General features: G+C 48.6%; 1 protein-coding gene across 1 annotated transcript in view; it reads right to left on the bottom strand.

Annotated features, from left to right (window-relative positions):
* Window positions 1–20979, bottom strand: part of CDYL2 (chromodomain Y like 2) — a 164918-nt gene that overhangs the window by 11844 nt on the left and 132095 nt on the right. Inside the window, exons 3-5 of the mRNA XM_080828122.1 lie at window positions 17188–17405; window positions 8632–8804; window positions 1733–1943 (exon numbers count right to left, since the gene is read on the bottom strand). Coding sequence (XP_080684248.1) covers window positions 1733–1943; window positions 8632–8804; window positions 17188–17405 — 602 coding nt within the window. The remainder of the gene's footprint in view (window positions 1–1732; window positions 1944–8631; window positions 8805–17187; window positions 17406–20979) is intronic.

Below are 20979 nucleotides of genomic sequence, written 5' to 3'. Positions count from 1 at the left end.
TGGGTGTGGTGCAAAAACAAAGAATAGTGTTACGCTGAAAATTTAAAAAAAAAAAAAAAAAAAAAGGGCTGGGTCATTCAAACACACTTGAGTTGTGCCAAAGAGCCCAAATTCAAACCACGAGACCCGTCTAAGGCTTTGTAAGAAACAAACATAAATTACTGGAGGGCCAAGGAGAAGTAAGGAATGGTGAGCATGGAGGGAAGAGTTTCCAGGAGCATCTGTCACAGCAGAGTGAGCAAACAGTGTTAGAGCTAAGCACGGGCCCACCGGGTTCAGCAAACAGGAGGTCACAGCTGTCCCTCGAAATGGAATGTGACAGGTTTCTTCTTCAATACTATAGCAGCAACACCCACACGTGGGTACTGGAACTCTCTAGAACTGGTCTGCAGGAGGCACACTTAGAGGGACAGGTTGTTACAGTAAGACGCAAACTGATTTCAGACAATACTGTCTTTCAGAGACCGCCAATTTCAGACTCACTCCTCAGATGTAGGTCCTACTTTATGACCTACTGGTTAAGAGCACAGACTCCGAAACCAGATAATCTGTGTTCTGATCCCATGACTGCCACTCCCACTGTATGACCCTGGACAACTCACACTCTCTGAGCCTCAGTCTCCAATCTGACAAGTGGGGATAACAACTGTCCTACCTTCCTGGGTTGTAGGAGGACGCCCTGAGTTAACAGCTCTCAGGCACCGGACATGGTGTGTGCTTTCTAAGTGGTCCCTGACCACTTGCCCCTGGCTGCTGGTCCAGAATCTGACTGAAACCTACAGTGGACTCCACCATGTGCTCAAATACCACTCTGACGGCTCACTGACACATGACACAGCAAGTTCCTTCACTTCTCCAGTTTGGTTTGCCATCTGTGTGATGGAGACCATAACACAGGTTCTCTAGGTGGGACTGCCTGTGATTACCAAAGCCCTTCCTGCTTCTGGGACACTCGGCAAGACTACACTTCCCAGCCTCCCTTGCAGGTGGGTATGGCCACCCCACTGCATCTTGGCCAGTGAAATGGGAGTGGGGGTGAAGATGCCCCTTGCAGGCCTGGCCCAGGAAAACCTCCAGGCTCTCTTTTCATGTCCATTCGCTGGAAGCAAAGGCAGGTCTACCAGATGGAAGATGCCTGGGCCGCTCGCCCCGACCCCAGGCAGTGTGGACAGCTACTACATCTACGCTGGACTGCGGCAAGAATGAGAAAGAAATTTTTGCTGTTTGGACCCTAGGATTGCGGGATTGCTTGCTACAGCAGATGGTTCCTCCTAGTATCAGGTTGTTGTGAAGAATAAATGAGATAACGAAGGCAAAGTTTGCCTAAGTAAACGAACCAAACTTAGTTTAGTTAGCTTAAACTATTATGTGCTTTAACTAGTTAAGTGCTTAACTAAGTAAACTAACTAAACTACACGTTAACTTAGGGGAACAAAGTACACGTTTGATAAGTGAACATCCCCATCGTGCTCTTGACCCTTGGCGACACCTGCCACTGGCATCTGGTACCCATGGTCGAAGGCTCTAAGATTAGCCTGACCTCATCCCAGGTCCCCCGGGAAGGGCAGAGGAAGTAGAGACACTCAGCAGGTTCCACAGGGCAGGTGCACCCCTGGGCTCCCTATTCATATGAAGGGCCGTATCCCAAATCCAGGACAGAGAAGGGGTCATGTTGGGACCCAAAGCCACCTCTCCCAGAGAGGGATCTTGCCTGAGGAACGAAGGGGCTTACCAGTGCGACGCCCAGGATCTGGGGGAAGGTGTATGAGGAGCAGCCAGCGGGCGTGAGGCGGATGGTGGCATAGGGGGTCTGAAACCAGGCCTTCTCACTGGCCCACACGATGTCGCAGAGGGGCAAGATGGAGGCACCCAGGCCCAGCGCAGGCCCATTGATCGCAACCACGATAGGCTTCTTAAACTGGATAAAGGCCTTCACAAAGTCCCTGGGAGAAAAGAGAAGACCCTCTTTAACAGGTGGGCAGCCCTGCTGAGACCTATTTGACACCCTTTAATCTGCCGAGGCTGACGTAAGTTTCCCTGGGCTGCGGAGCACCCTCAGGTCATTGGAAGTAAGTGGGTACCAGGCTGCAGCCACAGGCATGGCACACTCGGTGGTCAGTGGCACATTTTCTGAAAGAGATCTGTGGGGTGACCGCATGTCCCACTTTGTCCAGATGGGCCCAGGTCATGCCCATTTCCCAGTTCTGCACCCAGTTACCACTCTCTGGATATCAACAAATTGTAAATATCCTAAGGAAGACAACCTGAACATCAAGGTTCAGAGCCAGAAGGAGAACCAAAAGGAAGGTGTTACAAGGAGGCATATTTGGACACAAGGAGAGAAAGAATGTTCTAGCAGCACTGGCTGAAGGTGGAATGGCTGATGTTGGGAGGTGTGAACGCCTCATTATTGGAGGTATTCTAATTTCGGCTGGATGACCACTTTGGGTGATGTTGTAGAGGGAATTCAAGCTTCAGATGATGGGCACAGGTGATATTTAACCTTTCTTTTAATCCTAGGATTCTTTGACGCTGAGTCTCCCAAAGGGTTGCCAGACTTATCAAAGGTGGTTCTAGAACACTGATAGGGATCCATATGTCGTGGTGGCTTTGACCAAAACTGGGGAAGGACACGGACCTCCCCTTGGAGGTGTGAGGCATCTGGGATCATGGCTCTGGGATTAGGAGACATTTTATCCCCCTTCCCTTCCTCATCAAACAAAATTCCAGTGTGCATCTGTACCCATTAACCAGAGCCAACTCTACTTTCTTTACCCTGGAATGCTTTTCACTTCTCCCATAGCTGCTATCTAAGATCCATAAAATGTTAATACTCATCTGGACATGGAGGAAAGATCCAAGATGTCTAGTAAAGCCCACATTCTTCATTATTCTTGGGTGGAAGACTGGGAACTACCAAGAACTCACGAGAATAAAATCCATACTCCCAGCTGTGACCTTGGTCTGCTGCTGCTTACGTCCCCAGGCTCATCTCTTGACTCCCTTAAGCCTGCTCACAATGCATGAGCTGCACAGGCCTTCTGAGAGTTCTTAGAAAACACCAGTATCACAATCAGCAATTATCCTAATTATTTCCTTGCTTACTTGTTTTTGGATTTTCCTCCCTCTTCAGCTCCTTGCAGAAACACTCAGGTCTACCTTGTGTGTGGCTTGGTGCCCATGCCTACTGGAGCTCACCCTCAGTAAGTAAGTGCTGGTTAAAGGAGTCTTCCAGAATGAGAGTGAAGACTGCAGATGTGTGCCAGGGATTCACTTGCCACTTGCCACTTTCCCTTCCCTCCTCTTCCCGAGTCTGCTGCTGGAGCATAGTTTCCCGCCTCCCTCACAGTTGGCTGTTGGCCAAATAACTGAGCGCTGACCGATGGAATGTGAGTGGAAACCTATGCTCACTTCCAGGCCTCAGCAGGAAACCTCCCACCATGCAGCCTGCAAACCCTTTCACCTTGATGGGCCTGGCCATCTCGGAGGGCCTGTGCTGAGCCACAGATGGAGCGAGTCTGGGTTCTTGAGTCACACTTGGAGGACAGCCATGGGCTAATCAGTAGCATCCGTTTTAGGTTCCCAAACGTAAGAAACAAATTTCTATCACAACTGAGCCATTACGTGTACTGAGGGGTCATTCGTTACAGCAGCTGGTACTTCACTAATACAAATGTCCCGCTGATTTATCCCTGCTCAGCTGTTGCCATTCCCCCGCAAGCCTTATGAAAAAGTGTGGGCATCACGGCGATATGCTGGGGTCAGATTCCATTGGGAGAAGCCCGGGGTGTGGGGTGTCTCACGACCTTCACATTGTCATGAGTATGCACCTTTCCCCAGGCGTGAGGCAGCACGTCTCCTGACTCCTATGCGGGGGTTTGAGTGAAAGGCAGAGCTCTCTCAGCACTGCTGGCCCCGTCACAGCTGACCCCCAAAAGGACACTGCTGGACTCTGGCACCACGGCCCCCTGATTCCTGGTTTTCCAGGGACCCATTTCCTGGCCTGACTTCCTAACTTCATGGCCTCAGTCACGGGTCTTAACATGTACTTTTTACCACCAAATGCAATTTGGAGCCTGAACTGCACATCGTGCTTCTTGGCAGGGCCCTTGGAACCACACGGTCTGAGTGACTTGGGGCCAACACTCCACCTCGAAACCCCTTCATACAATTCCAGGACGTTGCATCTCCGAGCTGGAAAGGGCTTCAGGAGTGGTCAAGCCAAGTCTCCCACTCAGTGCAGGGCTCCCGGCATTTGAGGCCATGCCATCCTCCAGCCATTGTGGAATACTTCCAGTAAAGACAGTCCTTCCTGTCAGGACGCCTCCCTGCTGTGGACCTCATGCGGGCCTCTCTGACACTCCCACTCTGTGCCAATCCCCACACAGCAGGCCTCCAGGAATTCACCTCGGCCCGTGCAACCTTATGGGAGCATACAGTTCCAGAGCCCAGAATCTTCCCTCTGTGGTCTCCAACCCGAGCCCTGTGCAGAGCGATCACACATCCTGAGGGGGGCTGAGACCAAGTGTGCCCAGCTCCACCCCTGCACCCCAACACCATCCTGTTTTGGTCCAAGCTGCCTTGTGGGCTCATGTCCTGAACATGAAAATGCAATGCACAGACCACTCTCCCCATCCTCTTCCTCTCACTCAAGCAGAAGATCCCTATCACAAGAGCCCAGTGGACACAGAAGCAAACAGGATATTGCATTACAGACACTGCCGCTCAGATATCTGATCCTGACTGGGGTGGCGGGACGGTGCGGGGGCAGAGGGCTTGCCATCTTCTTCAGCATCAAAGTCCATCGGTCATGTTGACTCTGGTCCCCGCAGCTTCCTCTCCATAGCCCGAGCCCTGCGCTCTCTGCCTGCCTGAGTGTTGGGCAGCTCCGATGTGGCAGAAGGAGCAAGAACTCTGGAGTCAAGGCTCCACTCTGTCCCTGACTAGTAGTGAGGTCTTGGACAGGTTACTCACTCTCTGGAATCCCATTTTCCTCCGTGTCAAATGGGAAAGCCAATGATTTGTCCTCATGGGGCCATATGGGAATCCAAGGAGACAGCGCCTGGCACGCAGGAGCCCTCAGTCATGACTGCTTGTATTATTATAGTCAGTGCACCTGCTGGGGAGGGTGAACGCTGCTCTCACTCCATTCTCGGTGGTTGGTGATCCACCCTCCAGGCCCAGAGGGGCACTCTGAAGCAATAATCTGCATACGGGGGATGTCTGGATCCATCCGGAGCCACAGGCTACCTATTTCCTCTACCCAGAGTGCCGGGGTACGGCTCTCCCACCGCCGAAGTCCACAGCCGAGTCAGCCAGTACGAGACCTCTGAGCTCCAGATACACACGCTGGTGGGCATCCTGGGGCCGTCCGAGGGGTGCTCCTGAAGCCCACTCCACAGTCAGGGCAGGCTTAGCTAGAGCCTGTGGCTGGACGTAAGAGAACTGGCAATGAAAATAATTCCTTACACCTGTCCCAAGTCCTGACTGTGTGCCGGGTCCATCCAAGTTTTTCACACGGGTTATCTGATTAATCTTCCTCACCAGACCATCCCATCACCTGCGAGTTCAGGGGAGGGCAGCCTCTCTTGCAGGATGGGGCTGACAGCTTTGTTTGGGTCCTGGACAGAAGCCTGTGCTGAATGAATCATCTGAGCTCTTCTCACATCTGCTAGTTCATTCTACAAACATCTGCAGAGCGAACACGGTGTACTGGGTCACGTGTGTGCATGTTTTCTCGAGGAAATGATGCAGATGGGGAGGGAGCGGTGCTGGGGGTGCTGCGGCAGGCCCTGCAGCGTGCCCCGAGCCTGGAGGTCAGCCCAGCCGAGAGCACGTGTGTCCCCAGGGAACCGCAAGGTCTGTCTGTAGGTTATAAGGTTCTGTGGCCAAAGTATGTTTCAGCCATGCTAGACTTTGAAGAAAGTCCTTTCACAAGACACTCCTCAGGCTGCAAATATGTTCCTATGCCTGGAAAATCTGCAGAAGCAGGGACGGAACTTGCAGCACGGCCCAAAGTAATTTAGGGATAGCAGCATGGCCCAAAGTAATTTAGGGATAGCGCCCTTCACTCAGGATGCTGGAAATCTGCAGAACATTCTCTGGAAAATGCTTCTCTGCCACCTTGTGTCCCAAAGTCTGGAGTGGCCGCCGGGGGAGTCACTCGGAATCCGGTGAAGCTGGAGCCTCCCCTCAGACTTGGCGATGATGGACACGGCACATTTTCCGACCCCGTGGGCACTCTTTGCTACAGGGGCATGCTGTATGCGCCCCCATCTGGCCTGTGAAGCTGCTCATCCATCTTTGTTCCTTCTAGCATGGGAGAACTACTGAGGGAACTTTAAGAGCAAAGACAAAAAAAAAAAAAAAAAAAAAAAGGAGCAAAGACGAGCTGGCAGCACCCCCACACTTCCTGATTCGGAGATTTCCGCAGTGGTCAAGCAGCCGGGTTTTAGAAAAGTGACCCGTGGATTCTCTGTGCTGTTGGGGCTGTGAACCGCTGGTCTAGGGGACGTCCCCTGCTCCCTCCCCCGATGGTGTTCCAGGCTCATGAATTAGAAACTTCCACTCCTTTTGAACACTGGAAAGAATTCCCTCTGCTGCCACCCCCTCTAGTCTGCCTAAGAGAAACTCGCCTTCCTATGAGATAGCAAATGTCTCAAATCCCACTGGCTGTGTTTCTCAAGACGTTAGCTAATGCATTCAGCATCTCCTCAAATTTGGGGCTTCTGGAAATCCGGCTAATGCCTCCGCTGAAATCCGTTAACCACATGACGGCTACGGCCAAGGCTTTCCTCGGGCCACAGAGATGGACACACCATCTCTGATGGTCCCCCAAATGAAGGAAGCTTACTGGGGACCCTGTTGCTCCCTCCCCCCACCCTGTGATGAGGCAGCTGTTAAAAGGCACAGCTGAGTCCAAACAGAGGATAAACTGCTGTGGACGTGGCCAGGGCTGTCTGTGGCCAGGAAGCTTGGGAGCAGCATACAGCCACGATGCCTTTTCTAGCAACAGCACTCAGCCTTTTTGTGTCTCTTTGGGGCAAGAATTCTGCGGTGGGAAACACACCTGTGTTTAGGAGCCTACTTCCCTGGATGCTTCACCCTGAAGCGGGGACTTGGAACTCCACCTGTTAGAGCAACCTCACGTCATCTCTTGGAGACTGCATCCTGTGGAAGGCTCCCACGGCCACATGACAATCAGCATCCACGTGACACTGCCAGGCACAGTGAGGCGGGAGGCCCCAGAAAAGCCCTCCCATGAGGCGTGAGGCTCCATGACGCCACATGGAGAAGTGTTCCTTTCCGAGAGACCAGGTGGCATTACCACACTGTGACTCTTGTTGGAGCTTGGAGCAAGGTGCAGCAGCAAGCCTGAGCCCTTCCCAGGGTGGACGGTGAGTGACGGCCCTTGCTGGAAATAACACGCACTTGCTTTCCATAAATATATACAACGGAAGAATATTACTCAGCCCTCAGAAAGGATGAATACCCACCATTTGCATCGACATGGATGGAACTGGAGATTATGCTGAGTGAAGTAAATCAAGCAGAGAAAGACAATTATCATACGGTTTCACTTATTTGTGGAACATAAGGAATAGCACAGAGGACATTAGGAGAAGGAAGGGGAAAATGAAGGGGGGAAATCGGAGGGGGAGACGAACCATGAGAGACTATGGACTCCGAGAGACACACTGAGGGTTTTAAAAGAGAGGGGAGGGGGTAGGAGGGATGGGTGAGCCCAGTGATGGGTATTAAGGACGGCATGGATTGCATGGAGCACTGGGTGTCATATACAAACAATGAATCATGGAACACTGCATCAAAGAGTAATGATGGACTGTATGGTGACTAATATAACATACTAAAAATAAAAAATTAACTAATTGATTAAAATAAATGTAAAAAGATAAAATAAATCCGTAAATACTGGGGAAATAACTACCCTTCAGGGTCCCAAAAGAGATACCAATTGTTGGGATTAGATGTCAGCCCCAGGATCCCAACTTTTGTCCCAAAGGCAGCAAGAGAGGGGGAAGCACTCCCTACCCTGCTGGGTCTGCAAATGCACAGATGCCCAGGGTAACCCTCCATCCTCTTCCCAGTGTGGAGCCATGTCAGTGTCAAGACACAGGAACACCCAAAAAATCAACAGTTTTACCATTGGGCAGAGGGCAGGAGTAGCATGGATAACATCTGGGTGTTCCCAGGTGCGGGGCTTAATATAAAGAAATAAAATCTTTTTTTTTTAATTTTATCTTTTTTTCATTTTTTTATAAACATATAATGTATTTTTATCCCGAGGGGTACGGGTCTGTGAATCGACAGGTTTACACACTAAAATCTCTTTTTGATCAAGAGAATAAAGTGGGATCTAACCTAGAGGACAAAGGCACCCTAATTTTGGCAGAAAAATACAGGATGCCCAATTAAAATCCCAATTCCAGATAAAAAACAAATAAATTTTTAGTATAAGTATATCCTAAATATTGCATGGGATAGACTTATGATAAAAAAATTTCTTTGTTGTTTGAAATTCAAATTTAACTGAGCAGACTGTATTTTTATGTGCTACATTTTGCAAGAAGGAAGCAGGTCCCAAAGTGTCCAAACATGAGCAGAGCTTACCTGATGGCCTCTGAAATCCGGGTACTCTCCTTTCTCCGGTCACTGGACAACCGGCCAATTAGGTAGGAGTAATCTAGGCCACTGCAGAATACACTGCCCACTGCACTGAGAAGCAGAAGTTTGCTGTCATCCGTGGCCGCGTTGCACAGTGCTCGCCGGACCTCCTTCATGATCTGCGGGCAGAGATGGATTGGCAGAGATGTTAACCATCTACCTACAGGCCAGGGGCTTTCGGACCTCAAGCCTGCAGAGGCGAGTACGTCTTCTCTTACTCTGCAGGAAGACCCTCCTGAATTCAAGCCGCATCCAGACTAAGCAAAGAAACACCAAAACCAGAGCTCCCCTGCAGCATCCCCAAAGCAGACAGAGTGCTAAGAAGGTGGCAGTGAGGTCACTGGCCTCGGACTAGGGAAGCGTGGCCTGGAGCCGTGTAATCCTGGGTAAATCTCTGCAAATCTTCTTCCAGCATTTGCATGTTTAGCCCTTTTCAAAATGTGGGAAAAAAATTCCTGTGCACGGCCCAGGTGAGGTATGTTAGCCTTCTCCAGAAGGCCAGGTTAATTATACTCTTGCTCGTCCTTATTTCAACTAAGACTTTTGCATGGCTTGTAGGTAGCATGTGGGAAGGGGGCTTTGGCATCAGAACTCCTAAAATTTTCAAGGTGCCAAAGAAGACAACCATCAGACACGGATTCTGTACCCAGCTCAACTATCACCAAAAAGCAAGGGTAAAAGGTAGGGGTTTTCAGCAAAAGAATCTTTACCACTCTTAGACCCTTGCTGAGAGAATTTAAAAAGGATACACTTCAGAAAGAAGAAAGCTATATTCAGAAAGAAAAACGGGACATGCATGGAGTAACAGCCAACAAAGAAACATGGCAAATGTGCTGAAAAACCAATATAGGAATGGCTATAAAATCATCAGACTAATAATGACCGACGGAGGCTGAAGGTTTGCACAAGGGTAGAACTGGGGTCCACGCGGTAATAGCACGTCAGATGAGAGAAGGAATGACGACCACGTGCCGAGGTTCTAGGTCTGGGTGTGGTGGAGAGGTGAAAGGATGACGTTTAGGCTTCACTCTGTGTACAGAACTTAAGGGTAGCTTCTTAAATGTACATGGATTACAATGAACAGGGAGGGGATTAAAACAAAGAAAGCTCAATCACTCAGTCCAGGAGAAGTGAGGGGAGGAGGGAAAAATAAGTGAGTAAGAGCAGACACGGCACGGTAAGAGAAAAAAAGGCATGCACTTGCCTGGGTGGAGCTGAGAGTCCAACTGGGGAGACAATAAGTGAATAGGCTTTTAAGGGATCGTTGTTAATTTTTCAATAGGCATCATCATAGGGTACAATGGGCAACTATTATGGGAGCCGTGTTTTTAAAATTATACTTTTTAAAGAACCTATTTATTAAGCACTTGGAGGTGCCAGGGATTTCAGCAGGTAACTTCCACATATTTTACTCCAAACAAAAATCCCATATAAGAGGGAATGTAGTATCCCAATCTCACAGGTAACGCAGAGGAGACTCAGAGAAGTGGTGTGGAGCTCCTGAGGTCAGCAGCAAGGGGCAGAGCCATGATATGCATCTCACCCCCAAATCCCTTCTCTTTCTACCACTCCGTATTGTAGGATGACTTAAATAAATGGGTGAATTTTAGTGGGGGGGGGGGGGAAACAGAGCTGGATGTCATTTCGAATGGAGAATCTCCCAGCCTGTGCTCTGTGAGCACGGCAGAGGCACCTTCCATTCTACCAGGGTATAAGCCACAGATTCATTTTGAACAATAAAAGAGCCAAGAGGCCACTATCATGTGGGTCCTTTAATCCATCTGCCTCCAGAAATAGACACACTCTGAACAATCCACGACTCTATTTCTCTGAGAGGCAAATAAAAGAAAAGCGCGCTGTAAAGATGGGAGCTGCCATTCCAGACGCGACGCAGAGTGGCCTCTCTCTCTCTGAGGTCACACTGACTTGTCAATTAGTAAAGACAAAATCAAACAAAACAGCCACCTCCTTTATGAATTAAATGGAAAGTAAATCTGTGTTTCATTCATGCGAGGAAAGTATAAACTATATATATTTTTTAATGTAAAGAAAGTCATGTCTAGTTAGTATAGCTTTCCTTTGCTTTTCTGGTGTCGATGAGCCAATTTGGACTCCTGGCTGAGGTTCTGCCTCCTTGAAGGACTCCAAATTGCATTACGTACTTGCTTTGTTTAAAGTACAACATTCTAAAATGATTACTCTCTTGCTTCCTTAAACTCCTCAGCGGCACCCACGGAACCACCTCTCCATGGTCACATGCTGGGCTGCAACAGACCGGTGCCCTGAGAGGCTCCTGGGGGAATGCCTCTGTAACAAATGGTCCAAGACTGCTATGCATTCTGAAGCCCTAAATATGTTCTAGAGATTTTTACTGCCCTTGTTAGACACGTGCTAGCTGCCACTTGCTCCAGATCTCAGCATCCGCTAGAGAAAGCACGCTCTCCCCCTCCCCACCCAGCCCCACTACTTCTATATTCTGATCTGCCATGGGTTGGACCCAGCGAGACCAAATTCATTAGAAGTGGGTTGAAAGGGGGAGTAGACCAGAGTCCCTCTCTCTACTGCATCTTTACTTGCTGAAATCAGCAGCCCAGGCCCCAGCTCACCTGTGACTACCTTCCCGGATGCTTTCCCAAATATCTCTGACTAAATGCCAACTCGCCTCTCCCAACATCCCACGTGTCCCTGCTATGACACTTGTGACAAGCCCCCTTATAGAATGTGAGTGTTCTTGCCACACCCTACCTCCTGCTTGACAATGATCCTCTCCCTGGGAGTCATACCCTTTTGGCATCCCCTCCCGGTGCGTGTAGAACAGACTTCATGACTCATGCTTAACCACAAGGTAAGGCAAGACGGACAGGATGTCCTGTTCAAGAGGAGACTGGGATACAAAAAGACACGGCTTGTCTTGGCTGTCCTCTTTTGTTCTCTCTCCTCCTTGGAGCTCTCAGTCTGGGGAAGCAGACCGTGTTGTGAGGAGCCCATACGGAGAAGACAGAAGGCAGGGCACTGATGTCTCCGGCCAGTGAGGACCCCCCAGCTGCCGCTTGGGTGAGCTTGGAAGTTCATCCTCTCCCACTGAGCCTTCAGCTGAGACTGCAGCCCCAGGCAACATGCCTTGACTTTGAGAGACCCCAGAAGCATCCAACTAAGTCATGCCAGGATTCCTGACCCACTGAAACTGTTAGATAACATTCATTGTTTTAAGATGCTAAGTTTAGGGCAATTTATTATGCAGGAATAGATAACGAATACAATTCTTTAAAGACTAAAACAGATGAGTCTTCTACTTATCTGTATAACCTTTCTAACACGTAGCCCAGAACCTCACACATAAAAAAATTTAATAAATGTTTATTGATTTGAATGACTGGCACAGTATTCACCTCCTCAACAAGTTTACAGTGTAATGGGAGGAACCAGACAGATTATCACACAGATACATGTACATTAACAACTGTAGCAAGTTCCAGAAGGGAGGGGTGTACAGTGCTAGGAAAGCTCCTCTGAGAGGGGGATGTAACCTGGGCAGGGAGCTGAGGGGTGGGGAGGGATCTCATGGAAGTGGTGGCTGAGCTGAGACCGGAATGAAGTGCAAGGCCACTAGGCAAGGATATTTCAGTCAGAAGTACAGGTATATGGTATATGCAAAGGCCCTGGGGCAGGTGTGAGCATGAAAGAAAGTCAGGCTGATGGAGGGCAGAAGAGAAGGTGGACATGTGGTACAAGGCAAGGAGGCTTGTAGAGGTGGGCAGGTCAGAATATACCAGCCTCGCCAGCCACATGAACAGTTTTGATTCTTAATCGGAGTAACTAAGAATCACCAACATACGTGAAGTGTGTGCAAATGTGTGTGTGTGTGTGTGTGTGTGTGTGTGTATGTGTGTGTGTAGAAGGGGTGGCTTGATCAGATTCATATTCCTGGCAGGTCACTCTGCCCACCCTGAAGACAATGGATTACAGGTAGAGAAGCTGAAAGAGCAGGCTTGTTAGCAAGTTGTTACACCAATCCAGACAGAATATAATGGTCCTGATGGAAACAGAGAGAAGAAAACCTACGAGTGGGCTCTCCAAAGATGAAAGTTAATACGCCTTAGGGGTGGTGTGCGTATGGTGGGTATGATCAAGAGGGTATGAGGTGTGACTCCCACATGTCTGGTGTGCTCCCTTGGATAGTGGTGGTACAGTTCACAGAGGCTGGGAGCACTGCACAAAACCGGGAATTGAGAGAGGCCTTAGGGTCTGCTCCTAATGGGCAAGTGGATGGGCTTTTCATCACCAACACTTTGAGCAATCTGTTTTGCTTCTTCTTTCCTAAAGGGGCATTTTCATTATTTTCCTGGTTCTTTGCTATATTCCAGACAGGAGCAATATTACAACACACCCACTAGCCTCAGAATCTAGTTAACACACCCAGTAATGTATGAATTTCTGCCCATGAGGCCAATCCAACCAATGTCCCAGATACAACTAGAAAAAGAAATTCAATTATGACATGCAGGGTGGCCTCGTCCCAGTTGCTCCTTGAGTAAGGAAGGCTGGGCCTGCTGGATGCCGTGACATCACCTCTGCTTCATCTTCACAATGATGGGAACACTTACTGAACGCGTCCCATGTGCCAGGCATTCTGCGAGCCTCCGGGCAGACATTCTCTCTCATCCCACAAGCAAGATATACAATAACTTGTAGGGATGAGGATGCTCAAAGAGGCAAGGTCACCTCCCAAGGTGAGCTGGTGGAGGCAGGATTTGAACCTAGTCCACTAGACTCCAAAATCTATACTCCTCTATACTCCACCTCTTCTCTTCTTTGGAATCTTTCTTTCAGGGCTGCTCTGCCCAGTTGGCCATCTTCTCTATAGAGTCTCTATAGGGGCCGAAAATCACATTTTCTTTTTCCATTCCTCCCATTTTGTTATTAACAGACACCAATTAGGAATGGAACCCCTAATTCACCAAGCCCTCATCTCTGGAGTTGAGAACCTGTGCACCTGACATCAGCTGGAGACCCCACCTCTTCCATGCTGCATAGGCAACGGTTAACACATAAAGCTACTCCAAAGAGACAGGATGAACTGGGAGACTCCACATTTATTCAATTTATTGAAGGAAAATGTTGTGCCTTTTAAAAGCATGCTTTCAAAAAGCAGTGAAGTAGGAAAAAAATCTAAGAAGAGTTGGTCTCGTGCAGATGTTTCACGATGAGCTTAAAATAACAAGGCTTTCAGGTGTATAGACATGCGAAGGGCAGCCTCTGGGGTAAACCACCGAGGTCTGCGCAGCAGAGAGCCCTGAAGTGGTTTCTGACCGTGCAAGAGAGAGACCTCAAAACACCGTGCTTAGAAGAGGGGCAGCAGGTGACCAGCAGCCCCACAAACTGCAAAGGATTTAGCTACCTCTTGCCCTATGGCCGTCATTCTGGGCCGGGCACTAGGCTGAGTGTGAGAAACAATACAGTGGGCACAAGTGGCAAGATTCCTGCCCTCTGAAACTGACGGGACCCTAGGCCCAAGTTCTCTAAACCTGCACGGTCTCATCTGTAAGAGGATCATAAGAACCCTACACTGAGAGGGCCCTGGGGGAAGGAAATGGGTAAGTGGCAAATACAAAACACAAAGGGCTGCTGGTAGCTGGCACAGTCACCGTGTTCATCAGTTACCACTCCGCCACCCGGGGGCAGCTCGGTCTAGTTGGAGAAGTCTTCTTGGATGAGTCTTTTCCCACATTGGCACCATCAAGAATCTCTTTAAAATAGTCATCATTTCGGGGCGCCTGGGTGGCTCAGTGGGTTAAGCCTCTGCCTTCAGCTCAGGTCATGATCCCAGAGTCCTGGGATCGAGTCCCGCATCGGGCTCTCTGCTCAGCGGGGAGCCTGCTTTCCCCTCTCTCTCTGTCTGCTTCCCTGCCTACTTGTGATCTCTCTCTCTCTGTGTGTCAAATAAATAAATAAAATCTTTAAAAAAAATAAATAAATAAAAAAAAATAAAATAGTCATCATTTCTTCACTGCTCCCCCTCAGGACCCCAGATCTTAAATGGTGCTGTCTATGCAACGGCATTAAGTATTCACTGTCTCCCCGTTGTGTTCACTTAAAATACAAGCATGATTAGGGTTAAAAAGGTAAGGTGGAAAAAACAGGTAAAATGGACTTCATCAAAATTTTAAGCACTGTACATCCAAGGATGCCATCAAGAAAGTGACAAGTCAAGATCAAAAGTTTATGCACAGCAAAGGAAATAGTCAATAAAACAAAGAGACAACCCACGGAATGGGAGAAGATATTCACAAATGACACTACAGACAAAGGGCTGATATCCAGGATCTATAAAGAGTTCCTCAAACTCAACACACACAAAACAGATAATCACGTCAAAAAATGGACAGAAGACATGAACAGACACTTCTCCAATGAAGACATACAAATGGCTAACAGACACATGAAAAAGGGTTCATCGTCATTAGCCATCAGGGAGATTCAAATCAAAACCACATCGAGGTACCACCTTACACCAGTCAAAATGGCCAAAATTAACAAGACAGTAAACAACATGTGTTGGAGAGGATGTGGAGAAAGGGGAACCCTCTCACACTGTTGGTGGGAATGTAAGTTGGTGTAGCCACTTTGGAGAACAGTGTGGAGATTCCTTAAGAAGTTAAAAATAGAGCTTCCTTATGAACCTGCAATTGCACTACTGGGTATCTACCACAAAGATACAGATGTAGTGAAAAGAAGGGCCATCCGTACCCCAGTGTTCATAGCAGCAATGGCCACAGTTGACAAACTGTGGAAAGAGCCAAGATGCCCTTCAATGGAGGAATGGATAAGGAAGATGTGGTCCATATACACTATGGAGTATTATGTCTCCATCAGAAAGGATGAATACCCAACTTTTGTATCAGCATGGACGGGACTGGAAGAGATTATGCTGAGTGAAATAAGTCAAGCAGAGAGAGTCAATTATCATATGGTTTCGCTTATTTGTGCAACATAAGGAATAACACGGAGGACATTGGGAGATGGAGAGGAGAAGTGAGTTGGGGGAAATTGGAGGGGGAGATGAACCATGACAGACTGTGGACTCTTAAAAACAATCTGAGGGTTTTGAAGGGGTGGGGGGTGGGAAGTTGGGTGAGCCTGGTGGTGGGTATTATGGAGGGCATGTATTGCATGGAGCACTGGGTGTGGTACATAAACAATGAATTCTGGAACACTGAGAAGAAATTAAAAAAAAAAGTTTTTAAAAGTAAGTATCAAGTCACAGAATGAAAGCATATTTTCCAATCAAATGTCTGATGAAGAAGTCTTAAAACTCAAGAGTTAAAAAAACAATTTTAAGAAGGGGCAAAAGATGTCAACAGACATTTCTCCAAAGAAACGAGACAGGCAGCCAATAAGCTCATGAAAAGACACCCAACATCATTAGCCATCAGGAAAATGCACACCAAAACCTCGGTAAGACGCCGCCTCACGCCCACTCCAAGAGCTACAATAACAAGAACAGATAGTAACAAGTGTTGACAAGGATGCAGAGACACCAGAGCCCTTGCATATGGCCAGTGGGAATGGAAAATGGCACAGTCACTGTGAAAACAGGTTGGCAGTTCCTCAAAGAGTCAAATGCAGAGTTACCACACAACCCAGCACTTCCACAAAGAGGAAAACAGCCAAGAGCACTGAAAACACATTCACACGTGAACTCGTACACAAACGTTTGCCGTGATATTCGTCACAACACAGTAGTCAAAGATGGAACCAAGACAAACATCCATCACTGAATGACTGATGGACCAAACGTGGCACATCCATACAAGGGAAAGGAAGGAAGCACAGGCATGTGCTACCCCACGGGTGAACCTTGAAAACATGGTGTTCAGTGGAGGAAGCTGGTCATAGACCACATACGATATGCTTCCGTTCACACGAAATGTCCAGAACAGGCAAACTGGTAGATACAAAAAGTAGATTCATGGTCACTGGGGACTTGGTGAGGGAAAATGGGCAGAGGATGGCAATGGGCATGGGGTTTCCTTTGGGGGTGACAGAAATGTGCTAGAACTAGATCGTTGTGAATATACTTAAAAATGTACATGTTAAAAGGGTGAAATCTATGATATGTGAATTCTCTCTCAATTGAAAAAAAGTAAGTGAGCTGAGTGACTAGGATTCCTTCCAAAGCAAGGAAATGTGACACGCTTGGAAAAGCCCAAGATACACGGAGCTGCCCTGTGACTAATTCTGGGACCTGGATCGGTTTTCCGAATCTCTCCATTCACTGGAGTCTTCATCTGTAAAATGGGATAGTATCACTACCTGGTATCATAAAGATCAAATGGATAATGTATGTAAGGTCATCAGCACATGGTGTCCCAGAGTCAAGTTTGCATGTGTGCTGGCTACCATCATTGGCTCCTGATGGAACAGAGAGAGAGAGCCAGTGCCCCATTCTGAATGAGAAGCCCTCTCCAGCCTGGCCCTCCCCTGGGGTCCCCTGCCTCTCACCTCGGGGGTCAGCGCGTTGTTGTCTGAGGTCTGGCTGGACAGCAGGATGTGTGTGAACCCCTCTTCCTTCCGCACGACAATGTCCCGAAACCTACAGTTGCTTTCGTTCTGGCGGACGCTGTACCTGAGCCTCTTGTCAAAGACATAGTCCTTCTCTGCTTCCAGCTTCCTCTTCACGGGGCTGTGCAGGTTTAATCCCCCGTTGGTCAGAGCAGAGCCTTCCAAAATCAGATAACCAAAGTGAGAAACCGACATAGGAACAGCCGCACGAGAGGGCGATCACAGCACGTTCAGATCGGATGTGGTGGGACCTCCATGTACCCTCTGATCTCGGGTGGAGAAGGGCCCAGCGCTTAACTGCCTCATCTCCAAATCTGAAATAGGACAGACAGCGCTCTCTGTGGAGGGCCCCCTATGACCCTCGATCCCCCTCCCACACACCTACCTGGGAGCCTCTACCTGTGCTCACGCACATTCAGCAGCAAGGAACCCACAACTTCGAACCCACAACTGAAGGCCACAAAATCAAATAGACCAACGAAAACACTGCAGCTTTATTTATAATCACCAAAACCTGGAAGCAACCAGTATGTCTTTTCCTCGGCGAATGAATAAACAAACTGGTACGTTTGTAACGTGGAGTATTATTCAGCCATAAAAAGAATTCATCGTCAAGCCAGGAACGTAACACAGATGAATCTTGGATGCATATTGCTAAGTGAAAGAGGCCAGTACGATTCCCTTTACACAGAATCAGTCAAAAGATCGGTGGTTTCCAGGGATCAGGAAGAAGAGGAGGTGTGGCAGGGGAAACATGGGATCCTGAGGGTGATGAACCGACTCTGTAGGATACCATGATGGTGAATGCGGGACATTTAAGCATTTGTCAAAATCCAAAGAGCTTTGCCGCACAGACAGTGAAGCTTAAAGGATGCAAATTAAAATAAATACATTGACGAGACTGGGGGAGTCCAAGGATGACACGCAGCATGTGATCAAAGAATCGAACTATATGACCAACATGTGAAACATCCTCACCAAAGTGGGGGGAGGCCCTCAGCACCTGAGAAACTCCAGGAATGACTGGAGGAGTTTGTAAAAGTAAAGGCAAGATAATCCACGGAGAAACCCTGTGCTCCAGCTAGTGGATCTGGTTCCCATGGACGGGGGTGAGAGTTCAGATTCTGACACCATTATCCACGTGTGCCGGAACTGAATGGTTAAAGGAATGGGCGGCAGATGGCAGGAGCACAGCTTCTCACCACTGGAGTGGGGGTTCACAGATAAGCAAGGGGAGGGGACCAGAAAGATCCATGTGGCAGTGGATCCACACTGGAAGATACCAGGATGACCTCATGAATCTGTAACACAGATAGAGACAGTTACATTCGGACACAATTACAGGTACGTGTGTGTACACAGGGCACTATACACACGTGTATTTCCTCCACCTGTCAGCTGAGAGGACCCAGAACCACTGACACCCCAATAGCAGTGAGCACACCAAGGGCCCAGGTCTTGGTTTCTGATACCACTCTCAGTAAAAGGAACCAGGATTCCCTGAAGAAACGGCAGATTCCAGGCCTGAGGCAGGAAACAAACAAGATAAGCTTGTGGTGGTGGAAAGGAAGGAAGTAGTTAAAAAAAAAAAAATCTCTGTGGTGAAGACACATGTCAAAAGGACAGAGGTGCCAACTGAAAGAGCTCCCGATGGTCAAAGGTTGAACAATGTGAACAACACTACAGACTGGAATTGCATTATAACTGAAGCATAAAATCAGTACCCGTGAGTCCATACCGATGTCCGTTAAGTGATCAAATTCGTAAATAAATAGATGAGAAGACACAAATCTCCCATGTAGAAGAATTCCAAACAGTTTCTGTAGATTCCCTGCCCGCAGGGAGGCGGAGCCCCAGTCGTTAAGTATGGCCTGAGCTGGTGACTTCCTTCCGCAGAGCACAGCATGGAAAGCTGGGGGGCAGGGGTTGTAACTGGCTGGTGGAGAAACCTGACTGGGGTAGATGGAGAAGGCAAAGTCCCCTCAACCAGGTGACGGAGACCAACATCAACAGTAATGGGTCACGGTGATGGCATATGTCCTCAACACAACACGTGGTCTTCCAAAAACCTACAACCCCGTTTCTAGGCATGCAAAAAAGATGAAACAAATCCAGATCGAGGGGCACTCTACAAAATACTTCATCAGTACATTTCAAAGTGGTCAAGGTCATCAAAAACCAGGAAAGTCCGAGAAACAGCACAGCTCAGAGGAGCCTAAGGAGACACGACAACTCACTGTAATGTGAGATCCTAGATGGGATTCTGGAACAGACATTAAGCAAAAACTAAGGAAACCTGAAGAAAGTAAGGACTTTGGTTAATGACAGTGTATCAGGACTCGTTCATCAACTGTAGCAAACACACTGCTCTTATGTAAGATGTTAATAACGGGAGGGAGCTGAGTGGGGCCTACAGAGAAACTCTCTGCATTACCTCCCCAATATTGCTGTAAGTCTAAAATTGTTTCCAAAAGTGAAGCTTATTTTACTTTATAATTAAGTTAATCATCATCATTTTTTTAAAACCCCACAAAACAGTCCTCAGGCCATTCCGACATGCAGGCAGGTTTGTGAACCCGGACCAGTGGTTCTTACACTTGAACGTGCATCAGGATCACCCGCAGACTGTTAAAAATCCACCTGCTGGGCCCCACCCCAAACTGCTGCTACTGCTTCAGCAACCAGGCTCTGAGAGCCAGGGTCCAGACAAATCGGGGGTCATCCATCCCCAGGTGCCTCCCTGATGCCCAGGTGTGCCCTCTGCTTGAAAGCTGGTGAAGGTCCGATGATCTTGTTGCGGGTTCCCATTGCTGCCGGAGATGGCAGGTGACCGCCCCGTGTAGGACGGAGCTGCAGGGAGGTGGGAGGTGGGGGTACAAGGAAACACAGAGAGGGACTTACTACCTGTTAGAGCCTCTCCTTTAGTTTTTGGTGGGGATGCCGGAACCCAGCCAGAAGCTGGCCCCTGAAGCCCAACCTGCCCCTGCTTAGGGAAATGACTGTGTTAGCTGATCCTCTGAGAGCAGGTTAGGACTATCAAGAAAGAGAACGTATTTAAAGGACCTAGGACACAGTAAGCAATGAATGAATGGTGGCTCCTATTTGCTTTATAATTGCTATTGCCTGGATCAGCACAAAAGTATTCTGGCAATATTTTCTGTATGAACCCTGTCTCCCAACAATACTGTCATATCTTAAGGGTAGCACCACTGTCACACACAATACAGCCCAGCATAGAAGTTCCTGGGAATTGTTCTGTGGCCCCCAGAGCCTTGAGTCACCCTACGGGGAAACTGAGATCCTTACTTCGCCTCGTGGGTCTCAGGGTATCAAGAACCAAGTCCAAGGCAGGGATCAGGAAATGATTCCCTGGCTGGACCCCTCCTCCTGCACGCGGGGTCCCCACCCAGGTGGGCGCCTAGCCACAGAGTGGCACAGAAGCAGCAGGGCTTGTGTCATTGGACGGCTTCCCTGAAGCCTCCTCATTTTGTACTTTTCCATTACTCAAAGCAACTGGGCTTTGTCAAGCCCCACGATGCAGGTAAAATGATTCAATGAACTCCGGAAAGTAAACGCGAGCATTTAATTAAAAGGCTGGTGTAGAGGGAGCTGTTTCTTCAGGGTTAACCTCAAAACCTTCGGCTCCACGGAAGAGCTTCCTAATTGGAGCTGGCCAGGGTTTCTGCAGCAGCCCGGGCAGATCCGTGCCACGGCCTTGCTGGCAGAGGTTAG

The sequence above is a fragment of the Martes martes genome (assembly GCF_963455335.1).
Source record: "Martes martes genome assembly, chromosome: 17".
In the NCBI taxonomy this organism is placed as follows: Eukaryota; Metazoa; Chordata; class Mammalia; order Carnivora; family Mustelidae; genus Martes; species Martes martes.
The sequence above is the reverse complement of the archived record's forward strand: the minus strand, read 5'-3'. Positions and strand labels throughout refer to the sequence as shown.